General features: G+C 41.1%; 1 protein-coding gene across 20 annotated transcripts in view; it reads right to left on the bottom strand.

Annotated features, from left to right (window-relative positions):
* Window positions 1-7,300: 7,300 nt before the first annotated feature.
* cacna1g (calcium channel, voltage-dependent, T type, alpha 1G subunit) overlaps window positions 7,301-26,265 on the bottom strand; it is a 271,804-nt gene continuing 252,839 nt past the window's right edge. For 15 of the 20 annotated variants that reach the window (XM_042397382.1, XM_042397395.1, XM_042397393.1 and 12 more), the window contains 10 exons: window positions 25,989-26,122; window positions 23,514-23,584; window positions 22,592-22,670; window positions 22,108-22,229; window positions 20,539-20,961; window positions 18,727-18,879; window positions 15,912-16,034; window positions 12,773-12,980; window positions 12,275-12,444; window positions 7,301-9,056 (listed from right to left, as the gene is read on the bottom strand). In XM_042397382.1, the coding sequence (XP_042253316.1) occupies window positions 8,046-9,056; window positions 12,275-12,444; window positions 12,773-12,980; window positions 15,912-16,034; window positions 18,727-18,879; window positions 20,539-20,961; window positions 22,108-22,229; window positions 22,592-22,670; window positions 23,514-23,584; window positions 25,989-26,122 (2,494 nt within the window). In that variant the 3' untranslated portion in view covers window positions 7,301-8,045. The remainder of the gene's footprint in view (window positions 9,057-12,274; window positions 12,445-12,772; window positions 12,981-15,911; window positions 16,035-18,726; window positions 18,880-20,538; window positions 20,962-22,107; window positions 22,230-22,591; window positions 22,671-23,513; window positions 23,585-25,988; window positions 26,123-26,265) is intronic. The other 5 variants (XM_042397401.1, XM_042397402.1, XM_042397396.1 and 2 more) reach the window with 4 other exon arrangements.

Raw genomic sequence — 26,265 nt, 5'->3', positions numbered from 1 at the left:
GGGGAAATATCACTAATGTAGGTAATAAGTGTTTGTGAAGATTCTCAGTCATCCAATTCAACCCTCTAAGGAAGGTTGAATCAAGGGCAGTTGGACTTGGTTGTAGATACTTGAAGAAGTTTCACCTTTCATCCAAGTGGCGTCTTCAATTCTAACTGACTGGCGGGAGTCTCAGGTATTTAACCTCTGTGGGGTCGTTACCAAGGTCATTGATACCACTTGGTTCATTAGTGCTCCTGACTGTTGTAATGACAGTCGTTATAGTCGTTGGAGTCACCTGAGGCCAAGTTTAAATGACAGTCATTGGAGTTGTCACATGAGGCCAAATGTGAATGGTTGTTAAGTCTCCTGGGAAGAGATGAAGGATAGCATTGTAGATGGGGGATAAGTGGTGTCATAGACCTCCTCCCCTCTTTAGGGATGGTTTTTCTCCTTTGACGTAGATGGCCTCCTTCACTCCTCTTTCGAAGCATCTGTCCTCTCTATCCAAAATATGTACGTGAAAGAGTGTCCCTAAATACCAGGGACTCCCGCCAGTCAGTTAGAACTGAAGAAGCCTCTTGGATGAAAGGCGAAACGTCTTCAGGTATCAACAACCAAGTCCAGCTGCCCTCAATTCAATCCTCCTTGGAGGGTTGACTTGGATGACTGTGAGCTGGATGACTGAGAATCTTCACGGACATTTATTACCTACATTAATAAGATTTCCCCGTATGAGATCAGTAAAGTTCATCTTAATCTTATATTAATAATAATGATTAAAAATACTATATTTTAAATATTAGAAATCGACTAAAGTCATTACTACAATGTCCAATCGCAGTTCATCTTGGCATGGATTATTTATTTTCATTTTTCTTATTCATTTTTCACCTAACACTACCTCTGGTACTGCTGCAGTTCAATCCACTGTTGCAGAATCCTTGGCAAAATGTGTGTCTCTTCAAAACAAAACATGCTCATGATGTTGATGTTGAAACATGCAGTGATGTGATTCTATCCATCCGTAGTATTGTGAAATAAATTAATGCATAATAATCGTGAAACCATGAGGCTTTGCTTGGCACACAGTCTTTTTCAGAAACACCCTGCTTCATGTTGATACAGTGGAAATGTCCAGTCGTTTTTCTCTTTTCTCTTCTTCTGGTGCTGTGGAAGGTAATTTTTTTTCTTTTTATGAACCATATTTCTTTACTGGTATGTTATAACAAAAAACTTTGCCCAGAAGGGATAAAAACACACTCAAAAATATTTTCTGATCATAAGTCAAAGTTTATAATCTTGTTTCTCCTTAAAGGAATACAGAACTGAAAATCTATGTTTTTTAGTGTAAAATATTCAGTAGTCTGTACTTGGCTTGACAAGTGGCTTTCAAAAGTTTGTAGCTTGTTAGTCAGCTTGGACTCACAGACATTACAATGGTGACCAAGAATAAATGCAGAATTTAGGTATCAGAATGTCCAGGAATGTGATATGAAGTGTCACATGTTGAGTATTTTGGTGTGTGCTTTATTTGTTTGGTTTAGGTTGATAATGTAATGTTCAGGGTATGTTGTATTGGGGAATGTTCAACGACTGGCTCTCTTTGAGTTACCTGCTTCACTGAGTTTAACATTGATGATCCTGGATAACCGATATCACCAAGCTGGCTCTGTTAACTCTGGGTTTTCCAGCTACGAGTGCGTTCATGTGAAAGAGGCAGGGATCTAAATTATAAGTGACGTCATCAGAACCATGAGTGAAGTACTCAATATGACATTAGAATCAATTTGGTTACTACAACAGTAAAAAGTGATATTCAGCGAGGTGAAACACATAACGACACAACTTGAATACAGTCGGAAGTTGTAGAAACACTGGAATAATACCCAAATATTACAAGGCTGAGGCAAGTTTGACATTTTCAACATGCTCAGTAGTATAATGTGAGTATTTGGGCTTTTTTATTCATGCTGAACAAACTATTATGAATATGTGAAAGACTTTTATAGAAGTTTAAAGTAATGTTAGGCTGTTTCTGCTGCCAAAGCAGAGAGGAGTGGAAGAAAAGCATAAACTGAACGTGATCAAAATGTTACATTTATAATTTATTGGGAACTAATTAACAGTGTTTGGATATTTTTCCAACAAAAGACAAGTATGCTATGACTTCAGAATTATTACTTCTACTTCAAATTATTATCACAAAGTCGTCTCATGGTATTTTGACCCGCAGTGATGGAATAAGACTGTAAAAGCTATCAACACTGTCAGGAATCCTAAATAAAAGGAATCCTAATAAAAGGAACTTGGCGCAATTAAACGTTGGTTTTAAACCCAAACAGGACACATGGAAAGTCTGGGACAGGATTCTATATGGATCTATTAAAATATCTATTGCCCTCTATTACTTATCACTTTATTGTAAATTCAGTACTTCCTACTTTGCTGTAGGAATGATGACTCAATTTTTCCAATGATGTGATTGGTCAGTAGCCAGGCTGTTGGCAGGTTTTGATGCTAACCTGCTTCAGAGCAGCTTAGCTGTGTTTTTTTTGTGAGAGCAAGTAAGCACTTACTTTTTTATCTTATTTGTATTTGTGTATATATATGCAAACATATAGCAAGTATGAAAACACTTGTGGAGGCAAGATGATATAGAATGATGAAATCTTGACTCCTACAAGGTCTAAAATCCTATGCTGTTGATAGAAGTAGCATGATGATACCTTTCTTCTTCTGATAAATGTGTTTTTCAGTGTCATAATTCTGTTTTTACATATAAATCAGGAGGATATTAACATAAATCTTTGCTGTAGCTCAGTCTTGTATCACCAGTACACCAATTAAATTCACCAAGCTAGTTTTTCATGTCATTGTTGTGAGTAACATTTAGAGGCTTCCTGGCAGGGAAATCATTAGAACTATGAACAGCAGGTCTGCATTTTAATAAGATGCATGTGAAGCCCACCGACACATACACGCTGACACACACATACACACACCTACATGTTCCTAAAGACAGCTTCAAAGTACTGTACATAAAGTAGGTGGAGGAAACACTGCTATGCCAAAAAACTTGAGAAAGCATTGAGAATCACCAACTGATGACAGTAGATTATCTGAGGGTGGATGCTGTCATACTAGCAGTTATTTACATGTGCTATAGACATGTGCAACAGATACAGTAAAAAAATAAATAAATGAAAAAGACAATAAATCAAAAGACAGACTAATACAGAGTTTCCATTTCTGGTGCTACCACATCTTCATCTCAAACACTGGTGGTCTGGTCAGCCATAGGCAGCATTCTGATTGGTTCTGAGTTCAAACCAGCACTCCAACCTCTCACCTGCCACTGAAATAGCAACGGAAACTAATTTGGTAGTTTTAATTTGTTCATCAGCTGCTTATGAACTGTTCTTTATGGGTTTATTTTCTTCAAACTATTGAGCAAGAGGTTCCCTCTTAGGGAGTTCTCCTTTACTCCTGCAGAAATTTTAGCAGTCTCATAATTACATGTAATTAATGACTTCATTTATTCTTATGCATAAAAGTTGGCCCACACATTTAAACTACAAAGAGCAATAACAATACAATATTAAAGTTAAGATTTATATGAATGAAATCACATTCCTTTTATATGCAGAGTGCAATATACTGTGAGTGAAGTGTTTGTGCCAGAAGAAAATGTTCTTCTATAAAACTAATCTTAGTACTGATGTTGCTCATGTGTTCTGACAACTCATCCTGCTCATTCACCAGAAATTATATTTTTTGTGCCTCATTAGATACATTTTCTTCTGTTCAGGTTTGTGTTGCTGTGATTCCTGCGTGTCTGTACGCTGTTGCTTGTCTGTGCTAAAAGGAGACGAGATATTTTAGGCTGCGACCACATTTATCTCTTGCTAATGCATGTCACAACACTGCTGCTGGTAACATGAAGAGCCACAGCTCAGAGTGCAAGGTGTGTTACATCACTCTCTCTGCCATACAACTATGCAATTATGTAGCTGCGCTCTAGATAGGTAACAAAAATAAAAATAGAATGTTATGTGATCTGCAATACAAACAGCTTGCAGCTACCAAGCCTGATAACAAGTGACAGAAATTGGAAACACTTTCATACAATACATGTTGTGTGTTTATGTTTTTCATTAATCTTCATTAACTGATCCTGAAAGAAAATAACATGTTTTGGGGTAAGAGGTTTCTTTGTCAATGCTGAAGAATGAGAACAGAATTGTGTCATCCTGTAGAGTGTAGTTGCTTCTATAAACCATGTTAAATGACAGATAACTGCTGCAGTTGTCTCCTTAGAAAGTTAAATTATTGTGTATACAAGGTCTAGAAATGTGGAGTTGGAGATTGAAATCTTTTAGAAAAACATGACTGTTTTGAACAATCAGGGACGATTTATCATTGCTGTTTCCATGTGAAGTGAAGGGAGAGACAGCAGGAGAAGTATAACTGCTGTCTTACATTCTTTCATTCACTTTGTGACATGGAACAACGGTGGCCTTGTCTCATTACTGAAAGGGAGAGACTACTGCCGTGCAATCACTGTGTTGTTTCATTCACTGTGGTATAGAGCAGAGGGTCTGCAGTAGGGATGATTTCACTAGTTGTGTGTTACTGCAAAGATGATTACTGAGTCTTTCTTCATCTTTCTTAAAGGGTAAAGCTGGTGATTTTCTGTATTTTTCTTATTGTGAACAAATCTCATGTGCAGAGTCAAACCAACAATGAACTCATCCTACTTGTATTGTGTGTGTACCCAATGCCACACTGCTGCCTGGGGGACATGTTCCTTCACCCCGATGACTATACTCACGGTAGGATGTTTAACCACCAGACTTTTCAACCCCAGTATGGCAGACGCCACTGTGCACGTGCAGGAACACGGTTCTGTTTACAGCGCTTTGCTAGCTTGTTGTGCTTCAAATCACAACCTCTTGACTTTGTACTGAAGTTCTTTGAGAGATTTACGATGCAGTAAGAGAGGTCGTGATATGTAGCACAACAAGCTAGAAAAGTGTCATGTGACTCAGCAAATCCAGTTGTCCATTCCAAACTCTGGCTGTTTGAACAGAATGTTCCAACACAGCTAGCATTACCCTGTGGAAGAAGAAGTATTCAGATCCTTTACTTATGTCAAAGTACCAATACAGCAATGGAAACATGCTCCGTTACAAGTAAAAGTCCTGCATGAAAAATACTACAACAGTAAAAGTATTAGCAGCTTGATATAGTTAAAGTATTGCAGTAAAAGTAGTGGTTTGGTCCCTCTGATAAATTATTATATATGACATCATTAGATTATTAATACTGAGGCATCAGTGTTAGAGCAGCATGTTACTGTTGTAGCTGCTGGAGGTGGAGCTAGTTTCAACTTTTTTATATACAGTTAGCTAGTTTAGTCCAGTGGTTCCCAACCTAGGGGTCGGGCCCCTCCAAAGGGTCACCAGATAAATCTGAGGGGTCGTGAGATGATTAATGGGAGAGGAAAGAAGAAAAAAACAAAGTCCTGATACATAAATTTATTGCAAAACTTGGTGAAATATTGGATCATTTGAACATTTATTGAAATGAAACCATGTGAGAAGTTTAGAGGGAAAAATCACTATTTGGTGGAGCTGTTAACAACTCATAGACATCTGAAATGTGACCCCAACTACACACTGCTTTTTGTAAGACGTCAAAAGCCAAAAAGGTTGGAAACCACTGGTTTCATCTTTAACAATGTGTTGTATTTTAAAAGCTTGTTATATTGTCCATTGTGTCAAATCTTCATCTGAAATGGAACTAAAGTTGTCAAATAAATGTAGTGGAGTAGAAAGTACAGTATTTGTTTCTTAATAATGTATAAAGTAGAATAAAATGTAAATACTCAAATGTACAAGTACCTCAAAATTGTACTTAAGTAGAGTACAGTATGAGTAAATGTACTTAGTAACTTCCCACAACTGGTATTACCACAGCTACCTGTGCTCTCCACTGCAGAGTAGCCGATTAATCAGAAGCTGTTCACTAAAATACTGTTTACTATCTGGATTTAGCTCAGGAGGACAAGCAAAAGCATCAGATAATGTAGTGATATTTCTTTAGCAAACATCTAGAGAAAGATCTAGATCTAGATTGACCATCAACATTAATCCTGATAGCAACAGGAAAGATAGCAGACTGAAAGTAATGTTAATATGATATCCACAGCACTTGATAATGTTACATTACCTTACCTTTCTCTGAATGTGGCTGTGTTGCCTGCATGTTTCCTAGTTTGTCCAGCTGTTTTGTTGCTGCTTCTTGTTTAATAAGTGGATTGTAGATTAATTTAGTCCATAAATCTGTTTCTTTCAAGAATGTGTCACATCAGATTACATTACTGAGGAAGACAGAACTTAACTGAATGCAAGATGCTTCTTATTAACGGTTTTGTTAAAGTTCTCGATTTCAAAGGTTACCTCTTATTTAGTTTTCGAAGAAAAAAGGTAAACACAAGCAGATGTTCACCTGTTAACCTGTTGACAGCTCTTGTGATCCCCATCTGTTAGCGTTGTAGCCACCATAGCCCTGAAGTGTAGTCACATTTTTGAGCAGGCAAACGTCAGCTACCGTGTGGTTTCGGAGCTTGCACACATAGCCACCACAGCTACACCTCAACTCCTTAACACACAGCTAAATGTAAGGCTTTCATTTCACTTAAAGCTACAATATGCAAGTTCTGGAAAACAAGCTGGCGTTGGCATGAGACTCAAGGGCTAACTCTACTCCTCCCTCCCTCCTTCTCCCTGCTCAGATTTGCTCTGGCCAGCCCTTCACCTGCATCCTTGTGATCACGTGCAGCCCATGTATTGATTTCTCCTCCGGGACTGGAGGTAAGACTGGAGGTTTTTGATTCTGTGAGTAAGCCGTAGTAATGTCTTCTAGCAGCTAATGCTAGTTTAGAGGTTTAGTATGAGAGGAGACATAGATCCTTTGTGAGTTCACATTCACATGCACTCCCACCCCAGACTTTGGCCTTCTATGATTGGTTAGAAAGACCAGGCTCACTTAAAAACTTGAGATGGGAATATCTCTATTCTGCTGCCAGGTTCATATTTTAAATAAAAAAAACATCAGAAAAAACTTATATACTATAGCTTTACTCTATGTTGTACTATGTAGTAAGGTTAGAGAGGCTGTACAACGAAAACCGTTAACATTTTACTTACCCGAGATGTCAATGAAGAGATCAGCTCTGTCTCACCAGGTCAGAAAACTGACTGCAGCCTCCTTTTCCACTCTAACAATCAAACCACCACGGTCTAATGTGTGTGCTTAAAAATCCAAGCTCAGTTTAATGACTTTTTTATATATATATTTATATATTATTCCTACAAATACATGGTTTTCAGCACTTTGAAAAAACGTTCACTTTCCTCAGTAAACCAAGAAAGCTAGAAATATCCTACAGTGAAAAAAAAGACAAAGACAAACCATTTTGACCAAAAAAAACAAAACAAAAAACAAACAAAGTCACAAAAAGACATGAAAATAACAATAGAATGAAATTAAAAAAACAACATCCTGTACAAACACTATGGCCCAATAATTTAAGAAAATAGTGTCTCTAAAACGTTCATATTGCTTTGTACCTCCATTGACCGGGCAAAGTCCACCCTGTGCAACACCAGGCGGTTCAAATGGCGACCACGGGTGACGCCAAATCCCAGGTGCTGATGTCACTCCAGAGGTGATGGGGTCAAGCTGCAGCCAGTGGCATGCAGGCGTAGCAGAAGAGAGACAGTCATGTTTGTGTTGTTGTTTGGTCTCTTCTCTTGTTGTTTTGGCAGTAACAATACAAAGACAAGGGGTGGTCACACTACTACAGTACTGCACTCCTTATGAAACCAAGGATGGTTTTACTGTTTGTTGTAGTTTTACCATTATTACTCTCTACAGCATTATTACTAGAACTATCACCATCACAGATACACAGAGTGCATCGTGTGTTTGTGTGTGTAGAGGCTTGTTGTTCGTCCAGCTGTGTGCGTGTGTGTATCTGTGTGTTTGAGTATCAGTGTTCAGTGCTCAGAGCTTGTCTTCTCAAAGGAGAAACTGGGAAGAGTCAGTAGCTTGGGGTTGGTGTTGGGGTTTGGCGAGCCACCGTCCTGTCCTGAACCTTCCCCAACACCCAAGTCAAAGGAGTCCTTTGAGTCACTGGAGGGCGCCCTCCTCCTCAGGCAGGTGTCCCGGCTGGGTAGAGGAGGGGGCTTCCCTAACCCCCCCAGCCCCATGCCCCCGAGTCCACCCAGGCCTGGGTAGAGGCCAGACTGGGGCTCCAGTCCGTCGGGGGGGTCCACAGAGATGCAGGGCGGGCTCATCTTCTTCTTGCGTCGGGGTGAGGGCAGCGAGGTCTGAGTGGAGGTCTGGCTGTGGATCTGCAGGCTGTCAGCCCGCGACACAAAGCCGGAGGAGGTGGAGGTGGTGCTGCGCTGGGGGCTGGACTCCACTGAGGAGCACACCTCCACAGAGTGGCGCCGCGGGTCGTCCAACCAGGAGTAAGGGCGTGGGCGGGGCAGGAGGGTGCTGCGGCCCTGTGTGTCAGCGCTATGGAACCTCTTCAGCTGCCTCAAACAAGGACTCCGGCTTTCCTGGCAGCCTGCGTAGATACTGTAACCCTCGTTGCCTCCGTCGCAGCTGTCGTGCCCCGTCGTCATCGTCATGTCATCACTGCCAGGTAACCCTGCGTGGGTAATGAGGGACACTTCCTGATCTGCCGAGGCCTCCTCCTGTTGGTGTGGCGTGACTGGTAAGAGTGGAGGAGGCGAGGAGGGCGAGTAGGAGGCGAGGCAGTGCTGGGTGTGCACGCTGCTGGGCCGCGAGGGTTTAGGGGAGGCGCCCGGTGTGGCGGGGACCAGGCAGAGAGCAGGTTGCTGATGATGATGGGAGCGGGGTGAGGGAGAGGTGGTGGAGGAAGAGGAGGAGGAGGAGGGGGATGGAGGGAGGCCCAGAGAGGCCACATTCACAAGTCCTTCACTGCTCTCCCCACCATCTGAACATAGGGCCTCTTGAGAATCAGTAGACACTGCAACCTGGAAGACGGGGTATGGAGGGGAGAGGGCGGGATGAAATATTTAGGAGGGAAGGGGTGAGGAGGATGGGGGTAAATGTGCAATGAGAGGAGGGGAGGGAGAGATGGAGGAGACCCAGGGTACAGGGGATCAGAGGAGATGAGAGGGGGATACTAGTTAGTGTGAGGTGATGAGGATGAGAAGCAGTACTTTGGGTCAAAGTTCACAGTCAGGCCAGCACATTCCCAGAATCCTCTCTAGTTCTCATTGTGGGCACAAAGGGTTAAACTAACATCCTGCCACGAAATAGAAGAGAAATACAGAAGTTACACTGCATTGCTCAATGGAAGAATTAAGGATTTGTCAAGAGAACGTTGGGTAAACAACTTACTTTAGATATTATTGGATGTTTTCTTTTTTTATGGTGCATTGCTTCTGTTAAGGTATAGCCAGTATTTTGCATTCATGTCTGATAAGAACAGTAGGTTAAGTGGCTGCACTACTTGTGCTCAAACTCCACTAAAACTCTGTTCTGATAAACTTTTTTAGCCCACATTTTACAGTGTTTGAAGGATTGTGGTTGTTATGACATAATGACATTGTTTTAGAAACACCCTTCACCTTGTTGGTATGAAATGAGTCTAATTTGCTATTTTAGGCATAATCTCTGTTTTCTCTTCTGAATGCAGCCTAGGAGAGTGCACGCTGCTTTTTTTAGCAGGACTGAAGCGCTCAGCTGATTGAGTGCTGGCTGACACAATGAACTCTGAGCCAGACTACATGACCCTCTGACCCTTGACCGTTCACACAAAAGCCTGTAAACCTTCAGCAGAACAGTTCTTGGTAGATTTCGCAGCCCAATTCTGACCAGTGTTTCCTTACCTTTGTACAGATCTACAGGGTGTGAGGTCAACAGTCAGAGGGTGAACACGATACGCAACTACTGTAGGAGAGGAAGGGTTAGTAAGCACAATGGTTGCTGAAACTCATAAAAATGTCCTCATGAACTCATGACTTGTTCTCACCCCTCACAGACCACAGACTGCGAAAAAGGAAATAAATAGTACTTGAATGTAATTGTGTTGAATTAGGTCAATTAAAATAAATCTGAAATCTATGGAGATGAGGACAAAAGGCATTGATAAATGTTTGGAGTAATGGGTTTCCTTGCATGAGCCTGAACGGTGTGACCACAGAGACACCTAGTGGTCACAGTCAGGCCAGACCAATCACCAGCCAAAGCAGTACAACACCAGGTAACCAATGAGAAGAATGCAAACTAGAACAATACTGGAAATCAGATCAGACAGAGATCACCCAGTCAGACGGGTTATGTATAACATCTACTGCACCCAGTAACAATTATGTACCTTTCAAACTCTAACAATACAAAAGTCACAAGTAGTCTATCACCATGGTAGTGTGTGTACAAAATGGCCAAATGCATATGGACAGCACTTGCTGTTCTTTAGCAATCCCCTGAGTTCTATAGTTTGTAGTGTAGTAAGTGCACTGTTTTGTGGGTTCATTTAACACCTACGGTATCAGGCAAAGTACATCTCCGTCTGGTTTGAATACATTCTGTCACCCAGCTACTGAAGAATTCAGTGATGCAATATTACACTTAGCTCCTGTTGCTCATAAAAGAGCAAGGTTTCCTTCAGGCAAAGCTACCTATTAGAGTTTTAGATGGGATGCTTTGTGGCTGATGGTTAGCAGTAGACAAACATCTGGGCAAATGAGTAACAAAAAGGTTTTTAAAAAAAGGAGGGGGGGCCTGTGTGTGTGTTAGTCTGTCTGTCTCTTGGAAGATGAACATGAAGTCCAGTGTTTCTGAAAGGCCCAGTGGTAGTTAAAGTCTACTGTTCGTCGCTGTTTCAGAAACAGGAGTATCTGTGTTTGAGCAGTAGCTCAGGGTTGGGCGGCTTTTGGGCCCAACTGAACTGAGATCAGAGAATAACAGATACAATATGGAGAATGAGACAGCAGATCAGTTAGTAAAACGTAGGAATATCAGGAAGATGGGGAGAAAGAAGAAGGAAGAAAAGTGACACTGTTTAGATCATGCAACAAAAGCTGTAAAAGCAGTGAAAGTGTTTTACAGCTTTACAGAAAGTGAAAGCTGTAAAGCAGTGAATATCCAGGACTTTAGGGCCACTCTTATGGAAAAGAAATGTGAGATTTGGAGCACCAAGTCATACAGTTTTGAGAATAAAGTCAGAATTTTTCAACAAATAAGTCATTTTACAATTAAAATGTTTTCTTATATCATTATATTATAAATACTATGTGAATAAACTCATGTCATAAGACTGCTCAGTGTGTGTCAGAGGGATTTAATCCTTTTCCAGTCAAAACACAACTTCTGTTTTGATCTCTTTGCTCTTTGGCACAGCTGTCTGTTTGGGTGGGGAGCAAAAATATGAATGGGATCAAGTATAATTATTTCAATACCCTTGTGCTTATTTGTATAACATTTATATAAATATTAACTACACCCCAAAAAAAGTTTTTTAAATAGAGAACTAGAATAAAAAAATACTAGATTTATGTCAACAGTCCAGTGCATACTGTGTGTGTTGGTGGAAGCATTTACAGGCGATGGATCATTTTGTGATGCTTCTGTGCACAAGAATGATTGTACTAAGCTATGTCATTAATAAAAATATGAATATGCTTGGTTCAAAATAAGATTGTGCAAAGTGTGGCCAAGCATTGGATTTTGAGGAGGAGAGTTAAAGGTGCCCTGTGGAACAAACAGTACTTTTTGATATTATATTATTCTCAAAATATTATTTTATTTAAAAAAAAAAAAATATATATATATATATATATATATATATATGAGTTTAATATGATATTATGATATTAGTATGATAATATTACAACTTACTTCTTGTAAAATTACAACTTATGACTTTTTTCTCAAAATGATGACTTTATTCTCATAATCTTCAACAGTGTACTCTGTTGTCATTCTGAACCCAAAGGTCTACAGGTTTTTATTCACACCAAACACAAAGATCATCTATTTGTGTCTACTAGATAGTGTTTGGTAGGAGTAAAAACTTCTAGACCAAAAGCCCTAAATGGCACATAGCTGAGAACCGCAGACATAAAACATAGTTGTCATCACATAAAGTACAGATACAGACAGGAGGAGACTGAGAAGTGATCTTGGAGCAAAGTTAAAACCTTCATGAAACGGTACGGATGCGTATATATATGTGGAGGGTCACCTGTCTGCGGAGCGTGCGGCTCAGTGTATGTCTGCGTCTGGGAGGGGGAAGTCGTGGTATACTCTCTGAGTCCGAGTGGCTGTGGGGGCTGATGGGTTTGAAGAGGTCTGTGGGGACGGTCAGCTGCTGGGAAAACTCCTCCGGTTGAGAACGCACCGAGCTGCTGGAGCCTGAGCACAAACAAGCACAGCAGTCATATGACAGGTAAATAAAAAAACCCCAGCTGGAGCAGGTGTGTTGATTCTCAGAGGAAATGGCCTGCATCTTCCTGTGTCAACCTGTGCAACGTGAAAGTCAAGGCCTCCCATTTCTGCCTCACCCTAATGAGATGTCAGAGATTCAGGATCAAAAAAAAAAAAAAAAAACTACAACGCTGCAACTGTGGTGTCTTATAAAAAAGAAAATAAAGTTTGCAGGTGTTGCTGTGTTATGTTGCAGGTGCTGGTTTCTACAACAAAGGAAGCTCATTTTATTGTGATGTTTATATATCTACATTACCTGATTGGGCCTTGTGGATGCCCAATATGTGCTGGGGCCCCTGTGTCTGTGCTAGAAGCTGTGCTGGAGCCGTGGCTGGTTGGCCCAAAGGCTGCAGGGGTAGGAACATGTAGCTGTCGTTGGGCAGGGAGTGTGTGCGTCCCACCGTAGGCTTCCTGACACTCAGCAGGTTGTCCTCCAGTGGCTCCCCGGGATTGAGCTGCTCCGGCTGGGGAAGGAGAGAAAGGAGTCAGTGTCCCTCTGGAGCTGGAAGGTCTGGGCCTACAGTTTAACTCAATCATTCTCACGCTCTTTCTAACACATTCACAGCTGATATCTCTCTACCATACAATGAACAAAGAGGCAGTGGTCATCAGCATACACAGAAAACAGACGTTGGAGTTGACTGGCACAGAGCTGCCACAGATCACAGAACCAAGACCCGGCTAAAATTCAACTTTCCGAGCGCTTTCTTATTTTGAAGTATAAGACACTCTTGTGACTGCATTAATCCTCCCAGTCATGTAACTGTAGGTAAGCCTGCTCCGTGATTGTGTGTCAGCTTGGGCAGTGTCCTGCAGCCTGACCCATTACAGAACCAGTTCACATTCACCACAGAGCCACTGGAGCTCCAGCACACTTTACAGCCCCGTAGCAAAACACGTAACTCATATGACAACTCACAGAGGAGTAAAAACTACAATGCTGGAAGACAGGAGACAGTACTAACACAGAAGAAGACTGAAGACACGTGGACTCACATGTAAAGCACATAGGAAAAAGACAGAAAACTGAGGAAAGGGGAAAAAAACAGAAAGAGAGAGAGGATAGAGGTTACAGGGAAAGAAAAATAAGAAGTAAGAAAAGAGACAAAGGAGAGAAAACTGCAAACTGGCAGGTGAGGAGGCGCACTATTCTACTGGACTGGAAAGTAACACACACCAGGCTGGAAAGGTGGAATGAGAAAGAGAAGAGAAAGTTCGGAGAGCACATGGTTAGATTCACCAGGGTCTTTCAATGCCACTTGTTCTCCTCTTCCTCTTCACTGCCTTCATTTTTTTTTTTTTGTATTTGTCCCAGCACGATCCAATTAGAAGTGATTTTGTGCAGTGTGTTGGCTGGGTTTCTCTGGCTGGAGAGAGCTTGTTTCTAAGAGGGATGATATACAGTATAAATCGATCCTACTGCATTGCTGGCCTGGATGTCCAGCATGAGCCAAGGTTACAGTGACATTCTCTGGGGCAGTCATGTGACTATGGGGAAGTGGTGTAATCATTAATGAGCCAAACTGCTTGTTAATTATACCCTGACACCCAGATGACGTTTAATTAATTTTCGCTTTAGCTTGAGGATGTCCTTTCTCACAATGATAGATTAATGTATAGATTAATGCCAGTGAGGAAGCATGCATAAGTCACAATGACGACAAATACATCTGTCAGCTGGCAAGTACACAAGTATTGTGGGCAAGGCTTTATTTTATAGTCTGTAAGTTGCTAATTGTTTCCTGGAAAGTAAAGTAATCTTGTACAATTATAGATAAAGTTCTCAACTCAACTTTATTTATAAAGCACTTCACACACAGCACAGTTGATCCAAAGTGCTTTAAAGCAAGAAAAAAAATCAGAGTGATGATAAATGACAATAATAATAATAATAATGGAAATGGTATTCTCCATAATGTTAAGTTGCAGGCTTGTCTTTAAATAAATGTTACATTTTTGCAGGTTTATCGACCCACTGTGCTCACTAAAGAAAGTTTTGCTAACAGTTAGTTGGAATGAATTCATTAGAGGTGCATCAATTGAACACTGTCTCCAATGTCCCTTAGAAACATATTACATAGTCCTTTCCGACCAGTGAATGTGAAAGAAAACTGAATAGTAGGTTATCATTTGATGTATTTCTTGTATATATCATACATGTTTCAGATAGTGTTTAAGTTCAGTTTAGTGTTAGTTTGTGTTTCACACCTGTTCTAAAGTCCTCTGCGCTATGTCTATTCTAAACTTAGTTCTATGCTGTGTAAGATGAGGCAGTTGTGTGTTTAACAGTTAGTTCGTAAAGAAAGAAGGTTAGTTGAACTTTTGACTTGTGTTTCTATCTGAGGGTTGGTTGCTGACCTGTAAGGTTAGTAAACAGATGTCTTAAATTCTGTACAAGTAGTATTTAAGGGACTGGTTAAGTGCCAACTTTTCAGACAAAGAGCTGTTGGTATAGCTAGTGGTATCTTTGTCTCCAGAACTATGATGCATTATACTTCTGATTGTATTATTTGATTACATTATTTCATAAACTAACAATGCTCTCTTTGTGTGTTTATTGAGTGATCAGCAATTTCCCATTACATGAATCTAAAGAAACATATCAGGTTATTTCTAGGAAATTATGGGAAAACTACAGACAAGTAAAATAAAGAATTACTGTATTTTCTGATAAGAAAATTATTTTTAAGCCACTATGTATAAAATTTGAACATTCCCAGATAGCAGAATTGCTGTGGCCCAGACTCGACACTTTTGGCACTGTCATCTGGCCCACATACTGCGTGGAATGATGGCACTTGGGCGGTCTGCTCCTGTTTCCCAGATCTGGGCCACAAGCAAGCCATAGCAATGCTGTATGTCAACCAAGAACAAACCAGATAAACCAGAACTGGCCCACATCTAGAATACACATGCCTGAGAGCACCACATCTTTACCAAAAAAGGCCCACATTTGATTTGGGATATTTGGGCCATATTTGCCATTTTCCATATGGGCCATTTTGTCAGGGCCAGAGGAAGGCCAGCAGTGCCTCATCATTGCCTGAAGTGCAATCTGGGTATGCTATCTGGGTTTTTGACAGCGCCCCCCGGTGGTTGTGTAACTTTTGTTAACAAGAAAATGCACTCGGGCACCTTTAAGCCATGTGAATAATTTGAAAGATACTATAAACACATACGTTCTACACACAGTGGCTTTAAATAATGTTTTTTGCTGGGACAACAGGCCAAATTAGTATCCAGTTGTTTTCCCTGTTAAACTAAGCTGCATGGTGTGAGAGTAGTGGGGGGGGCAGGTGGCTTTGGAAGCGCCCTGGGAAGGAAACACTACAAGATACTGCAGAGGAGAGGAGAAGGAAGAGGAATGGAGAAAGAAAGAGAGGAACTGTCAGTACATTGCATTCCTGACTGGTTAGAAAGAGGGGGTTAAAATCGTCGGGGACCGAGTCTTCTGTCAGAGCTAGGGACCAGGATTTCTCAGAGGCCAGAGACAGAGCTTCCATCTCCGCTAGAGGGATCTAGGCAGGAAGAGACAACGCCTGGTGAGCAGAGAAATCAAACGCACACTCCGTGCAACACACAAATATAAGGACGTTACAGACAGATAAGACCTATAGCTACCAGGAAAATACATGTCTGAAACAATATATACAACAGTGGAATTATGTAGTAGAGCAAAAAAAAAAAAAAAAGGAAAACATACAAGAAGGGAAATTTACAGGCTTTGAACTAAATGAGGACTTTTTTTTCTCACCTTGAGACACAAGCTTTTTAAAATAGATTATGATTATTGTATTGCGGGGTTTTCAAAAGCAATATTATGACAGGGTACACACATACACTCACACACACACACACACACAAACACACACACAAACACACAATAAAATGTACAGCCTGATGACTCTCAATAAACTGTTTAACATGATGCAAATGAGACACACACTTTCAAATTCAAAGGAAAAACACAATCAAACGGGGAGAGGAGTCATAGATTCTTTGTAATATAGTATAAACACAGACCTGCCATTATGACACGTAACATATGTAGAGTCATTTCAGAACTATGGAGCTGAATGTTAAACAGAGCACCTCTAAGCGCCTGTACAGCTAAATAAGCTGAATCCCAGAAGCTTATTTTTTGAATCCTGGAGCTCTGCTGAGTTTGGCTTCAGTCTTGGAGTGTTTAGTAGCCTTGAGCGTTTCTGGCTTCTGTAAAAGGAGCTGCTGTATATTTTGCCTTGTACCGGCTTAACAGGGAAAATGCTTTCTGACAGGCAAATGGGCCGTCTGTGCAGAGAAGGGCAGGGAATGAAACTTAATGGAAAACATTTTTGCTAACGTATCAGAATGAGGGAGGTGGCCTATGGCATCTAATAATGACATCTCGAGCCCATTTAAAGCTTTTAGAAGATGAGGTTTTGCACTGCTAATGTAATCGGTCCAAATTTGCCTTCAAATGAGGGAAAGAGGCACCCAGATGCATTATTCAGTGACTGTGATCTATAGCTTATTGATTGAGCCATTACACTGCAGACTCGGGTGTAAGAGTGTGCTCTGCTTGCTTCAGGAATGCCTGAGGTTGGTTTACGATCACTTTGATGCGACTGATGGCAAAGTGGCAAAGTAGGTATACACATATACACACATGCAGACATGACACACCCACATACAGGCGCACAAGCACAGACTCAAAGCTGTGTGGAGGAGACAGAGCAGACTCTAAAGCATTGTCACTGAGGCTGCTGAACCAGACCAAAGACCTGCCAAGCATGAATGAGTCTGAGTGAAGACGTGAGTGAGGGAATGAGATCATGGCTGAAGCGGGTTATGACGCACTGCACTGTGGTGGGCAACAGTGCTGGTTGGAAAGGGAAAAATATTCAATGTGGAGGACTGCCAGTACAAAAATGGTAATGACTGCAGGGCTGCACAATATTTAGCAAACATCACATTGCATGCTTTTTTTTTTTAAACCAAATTATTGAAATTAAGTTCTGCTGACAGTATGTCCTCATTTTCCTGCATAACTCTTAATACTTTATAGGCCAGAAATTCTGTGGACCACAAAACTTATCCATCTTCAGGAAATTTAGTCTAGAACTGAGTCATAAATTTTTATTCTCATTCAAAGAAATTGTAAAATCTGCCAATAAGGTGAGATAATATCACCTGCTTTCAATAAAAATCAATTCAATCAGGAGTCATCCAAGTTCATCTCCATACTTGCAGAGTAATTGACTTTATTTATAGGGTCAGTTCACCCAAATTACAAAAGAAGAAAAAACAGCTTCCTTAAGACAAAGTCCTGTCTACTTACCACAACTTATCACTGATTGTATGTCTATAAGATGTGACTAGGTCATTCAAAGTGTCATTTGCCCTTTGGTTTTAGATTTTTTAGAGGCATGAAGAGGTAAGACCACAGCATTTCATAAGAAAAAAGCAAATGTGAGAGAAAAATGAACATCATTTTGAGCAGCAGAATTTTGTCTTTACCTGTTCACTCTCTATCACTCCAGTAATCATCTCGTGACACCCCTGTGGAATCCCTCTCGTTTAGGAACCATTGCTCTGGAGGTATCTACCCATCCAGATAGTTCTGGATTCATTTGTCCTGGTTTTGAGGTATCTGCCTGAGATTTCGTCCTTCATCCCAATACAATATAGGTGAACGGTATCCCTTTTGTGCTGCTCACAGCGTTGAAAAATGACATTTAAAACACTCAACTGCAAAATTAGTCTTCCCACTGATCCTCTGGATAATCCATTGAACACGTTGTGGAAAGTCTGTAAATGTCATTCAATAATAACATTCAATGCGGTGAGCACCATAAACAACATTCCATTCACCTCCATTGTATGAAAGGTGTGTTAAACCTGGACAAATAAAACTTAAAAAGTACCTGCATGGCTGAATACCACTAGGTGAGAAAATATTTTTTGTAATTTGAGTGAACTAACCCTTTAAAAGCATTATCACTTGTTTTGAGTAAATCCTTGTATGGAATCACATTGAAAACAGGTAATACAACTGTTGTTTGCATTGTGTAAAGGAAAACAAGACTCTTTTTGTTGTTTTTTTTAATAATTAACTGATGCATTTAATTTTGTTTTCATGCAGCCCTACATAATGGAGAGAAATAAGACCCACTGGATGTATGAAATGGAGGACATGAGTCATCAGTGGTGTTACGGTTGGTTATTGACCTTCTTGTCGGTGCTGTGCTTGCTGGGCCTGGGGGGCAGTGCGTAGTAGTGGCAGATAGAGCCGGACAGGTTGTCCATCAAACTCAACTCCCCCTCCATTGAGCCCTGGATGACCAGGGAGACTGAGTCAAACATCGCTCTCCGCTGGACAAACTTGAATAATGCAGAGAGAAAAGACAGGGAGAGGGGCAGCAGAAGTTGTAAAAAAAGTAAATGACAGACAAAAAGGGAAAGACAGAAATCCAAACAGAGATACATGAATAAATGTGGAGAAAAAGAATGGATCACACAGAAAGGGAGGGAGGAAAAAAGACAGTCGATCAGGTAGAAACAAACAGATATAAAAACAGAAACAAGACAGAAGAAACATATCCATGAAGGAGAACTAGAAGGTCATTTAATGAAGAAACATCTACTTGAGATAATCTCATGTGATGCATTTTTCCTTGTCTCTAGACATGTTTGGACACAATCTATATTTTGAGATACTTAATATACTTGTGAAAATATGTAACCTTTATTGGAAAAGAGTGGAATTATATCATTCATTTGGAGACTGCCTTTGACGTAACATTGTCCTAAACTACCTGTAAAGACTATCTTTGCAACAACAATTACAACCTCCTCCTGTGAACCACTGTCAACTCACATGTTACAGTGTTACCATTCAAATCCACAAGGGGGCATTACAACACTGCAGTAGAACTGGTCTCCCACAGGCCTAGAGAAGAGATTGGGGTTTAACCACACATGTTTTGGGAGAGTGGCGGAGGAAGACAGATAACATCTTAGAGAGGGAACATAACGATAGCGAGACCTCTATTTCCTATCCCAAAAAGTTCCCCGCTGTCTGGAAATAGCTGTTAAAGTGAACAACAAGGCCCTGTGGTCCAGCTTTCCCATGGCACTGTGACCTATCTATGACTGGCATGTCCTCTACAGGGACCAGCCACAGACACACACAGACACACAGACACACACACACACACTGTAAACTACCCTGTTATAGGTCAGCATCGTTTGCACAAAATAATAAATTCTGTACATTTTCTGAATAAATTATTGCCTTTGACATAAACTGTAGCAAGCTAATCTCTTTTAAACATACAGTCTGCATAATAACAGTAACGTCTATGTGTTCATATGTGGTAGAGTAATAAATTCAACATGGAAAACAGCATTTTAATGCATCTTGACCAACGACCTCATATCAAAGGGTACACTTACAATTATGATCCTATTTTTGGATACAGTACACAGAAATGCATCCACTTATATTTTGAAATGCTGCCAGCTGTGTAGTGAATATGTCCACATATGGCCATATCTGCAATAGTTTGTTTATGTATGGGCTACAGTCCTTACATGAAGACAGTAGAGTGCAGACAATACTCCCAAGGAATTCATTATGTCTTATACCATCCAGCATGCTAAGTGCCCCTCAGCATGGGCCGGAGAATTAACTAATGGTTTGAACCAGAGTCACAACTAATGACCAGAGATGTAGCGGTCATCTGACTGGCCTCACAGCCTGGTCCCCAGCAGGAAGTGACCTCAGAGCATCTGTTATGTCATGCAGGGAGCTGCCTGGACCACAGAAAACCTAACAATCTGATCTAGATGTTATCTAAATATCTGTCACCTCTACTAGTGAACAGTGATGTCAAGCTTACCAATACATAGATTAAGACAACGGCGTGTTTTTAGAGTTCATTTAAAAATGGCTAATGAGTGAACCATGCAGAAAAATGGCATAATATGTATCCACACACATACACATAACATACAAGCGACACAAAAAGGATTCCTCACCTCCAGCGGGGGGTCCAGGCATGAAGGGGGGTCTGCTCTGATGTTTACAGAGTCTCTGGTTATATCAGCAGTGGGTGAGTCCATAGGACCGTCCCTTTCCTGCTCCCTGTCCCCTCCTCCGGTGGACCTCCAGGGGGAGCCCCCAGAACTCGACCTGTCCATGCCCAATGCCAGAGGGTTGAGCTGGGGCGACCTTGTTGCCATGTCTCCCCCGTCATTCTGTAGCTCCAGCTCCAACTCAGCCTCCAGCTCCGCCTCTTCCTTGGCCTCCTTGTTGCTCTCCTCCAGGTGCTTCATCAGGACGGCGATGACAACGTTGACCAGGACAAACTGAGCCGTCAAGACGAAGGAGACAAAGTAGATGGGAGAGACCACAGTGTTGTAGCAGGTGCTGGTGTCATGGGCGCAGTCTCTTAATGTGTCCTGGAAGAGGCATAAAACATGAAATTAGCATAGCTTAAAGCTGATATACTAATATTAATCAATGTTTTTGTTAGAAATTGATCATGACAAACTTACAGAGAAATATCATCCAACCCTGTAGTTCCCCTCAGCTCTACAGTGTTTTAGTGTCTTTCAGCTCAAAGTTTTGGTTTTACAGCCTGCAACTTTATCGATCTTGTTCACTCTCACCACTTTCATCAGCTTTGTTTTCAGCCATAAAGCTCTGATAAACTCACTGTACACTACCTGTCCAGTATCAGACGACAGACAGAAAAAGTTAGCGACTAGCTGGTGAACATAGTGGAGCATTCAGCAACTTAAGAGCCAGATTTTTCCAGATATTTTGATGGAGACAAAAACAAAGCTAAATATCGGACTTACAATTGTCAGGTGGACACAAACACGACTCCAAATTAATGCTTATCTTTCTCTGTGTTAGTAGGCAACTATTTGCTAATGCGTTTAGCATGTCAACTTAAAAAGGTGATATGTCTATGTTGTGCTGAGCTTGTTGTGCTGCCCCCAAGCAATAGGAAAAGTAATTAAAGCGGATTAGAAAGACAAATTTAACAGTTGCCTTATCCAGACATTGATATTGTATGATTCTGCAAAAACCCTTAATGACATTCAATGATGAGAATTTTAAATGTTTAGTGCCAATCTTTTCTTCTTCTTTTTTTTAAACTTACGTAGTCCTACAATATGTAACTACAACCACAGCATGGTTAAGGTTAGGGAAAGATAATGGGCACGGTCATATAAATAGGGCTTTATTAAAGACAGACAATCATAAACATTTTTGATTAATTTGAAAAGGAAGAAAATTTCCTTGAAAATAACTGATAACCTACCTGCTATCTTAATTGTCCTACAGCTAAAATGCCAACACCTCCGCTACTCTTTAATGCCAACCAACTACTATTGGGCCTTTGGTGAATAAGGGAGGGACAACCCTGATACTCTATGTAGTCATCTGCAACAAAGCCATCCCCAGAGATGACACATCAACACATCACCAGTAAATCTCTTGTATTCCTGCTTAATGTATTTTCAAGTATGTCAGGATTAATCTAAGGAGAGTGTGTATGTCTGCGTTCAAGATTCTAAGTGCAGTGTTAGTTTCACCTTCATTATGCCATTCCAGTTGTCTCCAGTGGAAACTCTGAAGAGCAGCAGAAATGCCATCCCAAAGTTTTTGAATGTAGCATAGCGGCCCAGACCCTCACATGGGTGGCGCTCGTCACAAACTGAGAAGACAAGGAAGAGGGAGGGGACGAAGACGGACAGCAATAGCCAGACGGCAAAAGAAAGACATTAAGATAAGAGATTGAGACTTTTAAGTTGTCACAGCATAGGACTTTGCAATGAAATCATAATAACAATAATACAATTTCATTACTCTGAAAGCTAGGAGCCACAATTAGAGGGATCAATATGGTATTTGAACAAAGGATTCTAGAAAGCAATTAACATCAGACAGATTAAACCCACAGAGGGGAGGATTAAACACTCTGTGCATGCCTGCGCCTAAGCAGTATCAACAAATGTGAATCTTTATGGTCTGGTTTGCCTGACTGTCTGTATATAATGCATATGTCCATGCCCTTACTTAAATCACCAAACAGCTCCACACCCAGCGCTGCAAAGATAAAGAAGAGAAGCATGAAGAGAAGACCCAGATTCCCCACCTGCAGAGAGACAACAGGAAGAGAGAGGGATTAGCCAGAGGAGAGAAATCCCAAGAAAAATAAACCAATAACGAGGGACAACAAACAGCTCATTCCAGTGAGAAAATAAATGGAGAATTGTGATGAAGCTGCCAGGAGAAAATGTAAACTATGGGAGGATACAGTGATATAATAACACAATGAATGAGTGATTGGCACAAAGGAGAAAAAGAAGCAAAATCTGAATAAAATTATGAGGAGGAGCTCAGCCGATCTGGGGTAATATGAAGTAGGAGTGTTGATACAGAGGTGGGTTTAGGAAATGGAAAGCTTTAGGGTTTGCTGCAACTGCTACTGTCAATGCTATTCAGCGCGTGGCAACTTGCACACACCCCCACCACCTCCTATTATTGGATTTATCAATTATGAATACTTCTGAAAAGCTCTGGGAGAAATTAACCTGGAACAACACTCAATCTTTCTGATTCTCTCTGAATGAAAGAGGCAGAGGTGGTATCAAAGACTGCTGTGAATATAGGGCTGTGTTATTTTTTCCTCTCAATCCAAACACTGGCGAAGTTGCTCTAATTTACCAACTCTGCCACCCTCGAATCCACCCACCATCATTCAAAACAAAACCTCAAGCTACATTCATTTTCAATCACCGCGAGGGGCTGGTTATGCAAATAAGGGTCTCTAGAGTTGGCAAAAAGCTCATGGGAAATGGCGACGCCTTGAAAAAGAAAACTGTGCACCAGAAAAGAAATGCTTCTGGGGAGAGCTTCTGTGGGACATGTTAGGATGTGAAAGATCCATGATGGAGAACAACAGATGAGTTCAGGGGATTCAGTGTTGACAGAGTACCTGAGGCAGGGCTTGCATAACGGTGTCCAGCAACGCTCTCATCCCCACCGCCATCTTCAAGAGCTTCAATACTGTGGACACACACACACACACATACACACAGAAAATGAAAAAGCGCCTTACCAATATTAAGATTTTTCAGTCTTACATAACAGAACAGGGACTTGTGCCATCACGCCTTCTGTGAAATTGAAAGGACATTTTCCTCACTTACAGTCTAATCCAGCTCAGTAACAGTAGTCGCACATCCTTGTCCACACTCCTTGTACGTAACAACATTAAGCTTTGAGATAGTCTGATTGAGGTCATATCCTGCTGATTGGGGTTGTGGTTTGATGAGGTCACCGTGATGGTGATGTGGTACCAATTGAGGTGCACCAAAACTGATGGATAATGCATAATAATTAATGGAACACTAGAGATGCAGACAAAAAGGTGAGGTAACACACTGAAGTGAATAACCCTAATGCCTCATTGGTGATTAGAATGTAAGTAATAGAGGAAAAGCGCAGCACAACAAACCAGATGAGCGAACACATCGGTTTATCTTCATCCTCAAAACTTTTGTCTTGTAAGTGAAAGTGACACATTCTGTTTGGAAATACAAACAAGTACATTAGCTTGGGTTATGTTAGACTGTAACAACAATTTGACCTGTTATTTTGTTTTATTCCAACTAACTAGCTCTACACTGCAATACAAGAACAATGCTTTTTCTTTATTTCCATGTCTTTTACATGAATCGTCAACTGGTGAGGATGCCGACTTTTTGCATGGAACATGTTAGCTTTAGCCTTTTTGCATGATATCATGTATTGTATGTAGTCATCAAGTGCATCTTTATGACTGCTGTTACAAGATTCTTGTCTAAAAACATTCGGAACATTAAAAAGTCAAATGAGGACTAGTTTTTCAACCAATTTATGGAGCTAAAGTTAGCTTTATTAGCTGCCTAGCTAAAGCTACAGCTGATGAAATTGATAGTCATAAAATGGACTCTCTGGCTAGAAATTAGAAGGCAGGGTTTGTCTGCCTCTGTCTGAAATCAAGGATCCATTGTGTCAAAAATTACTCCAAATTTTGAGTGGTAAATCTGCCCCCTTTATCGTTGTAAACTGCATATTTGCCATGTGAGAACAGAAAGCTTGACTTAACTAAGTGGGGCATGGTTTTGTGAATGGTCGATTATGTTCAAAGTACAAACAGTTCAGACACAGCTATTGTTATGCAGCTTAAATAGAATCAAAGTTGTTAAAATGGGATTGTGAGAGTTAAGAACGGATAAAAAGAGAGTTTTAAACAACAGAAATATCATAAGAGGATGGGACAGTGTGTATTTTGGCAAGCGGAGTTAAACTGTGATTAGAATCCAGAAACTGTGGACATGTAATGCAGCTAAATCACATCTACATACAGTCTGGATATAAGATGCATGCTGATGCCAGATGGAAAAGGAGCCAAGTATTGTGCCCATCTAAATCATAGTGTAAGACACACACACACACACATACATTACACACAGGAGCACGTGTGTTTGCCTGGTCTGCTGTGTGACAGTAATCAATAACAACTTCCATGCTACTTCTTTTATTACACATTCAGTAATCAGACAAAACAGATGAGCTTCCATCCTGCCTCTCTTATCTCCTCTTCCCCCTCTTTCCTCTCCTCCTGCCGTCTCTTATCTTTTATTACCTGGACAGTAATCAGCCAGAAGCACATGGGCAGTTTAGCTTTCCACTTCCTCTTCCCTCCTGCCAAATCTGTCCCTTCTCTTTAACTTGACCTTCCTAATTCTGTACGCTGTCAATGCTCTCTTGTACCTCCTCTTCCTTTTTCCTCCCTTCATTCTCTCCAGATACACTGCATGCTCTCTCTATGTCTCTCACACACCGACATACCTCTCCCCTGTTCATTTATCTCTCCCTCATTCACTTCATCTCAACTTTTTTCACTCTAACATCAATTGCTCCTCTTTTCGACTTCTTTCCATCTTCTTATAATCTATTTTCAGGTCAGAAGTTATTCATCATCCCTGCTTCCTCCTTTTATTTCTCTTCTCCTCCCTCTCTTCTCTCATATATTACATTTTCCCTCCATACCTAGTCTCAGTTTCTTGCGGCTTAATTCACTTACTGTCATAATGTGTCTTGGCTCTCCCCCCACCCTCTGCTATCTTTCCTCACCTTGCTCCTCTCTCCCTTCATTGTCTCTATTTTTTTCTCTCTATGCTCCTCTCAGTGCTGTGTTTGTCAGCTGACTGTGTTTCTCGGTGCCATCTGGTCGGCTCACACCCTGCCCGAGCCCTGCTGAGACCTGCCATGCAAAAATGACAAAGAGGGGAGTCCCAGGGACGTGGCTGCTTTACAAGGCATCTTCAAAGTGCAGGACTAGAGTGTGTACGTGTCTGTAAGAGCGCGCGTTGGGGAGGGGTGGGTGGGTAAATGGACAGGGGGATGTGGTGGGAGTTCATACCTCGTGCAATCCTCAGCACTCTCATGATGCGGATAATGGTCGGGTTGATGGGCAGTGAAGCGTTGACCTCAATCTCCTCCAGAGTGATGCCCATGATGGACAGCAGCACGATGGCCAGATCCAGCTGGTTCCACCTACACACACACACACACACACACACATCAGTCCCTCATACTGACTTACATCACTTCTTTTCACAAAACCGCAGATAAATGTGACTGGCTAAAAAGACGCATCCAAACAAATCATCTATTTCTCCTTAGTGAGTCATTTCCTT

This window comes from Thunnus maccoyii, chromosome 20, assembly GCF_910596095.1.
Source record: "Thunnus maccoyii chromosome 20, fThuMac1.1, whole genome shotgun sequence".
NCBI classification, from domain to species: Eukaryota; Metazoa; Chordata; class Actinopteri; order Scombriformes; family Scombridae; genus Thunnus; species Thunnus maccoyii.
This window is presented reverse-complemented; position numbering and strand designations above follow the sequence as displayed.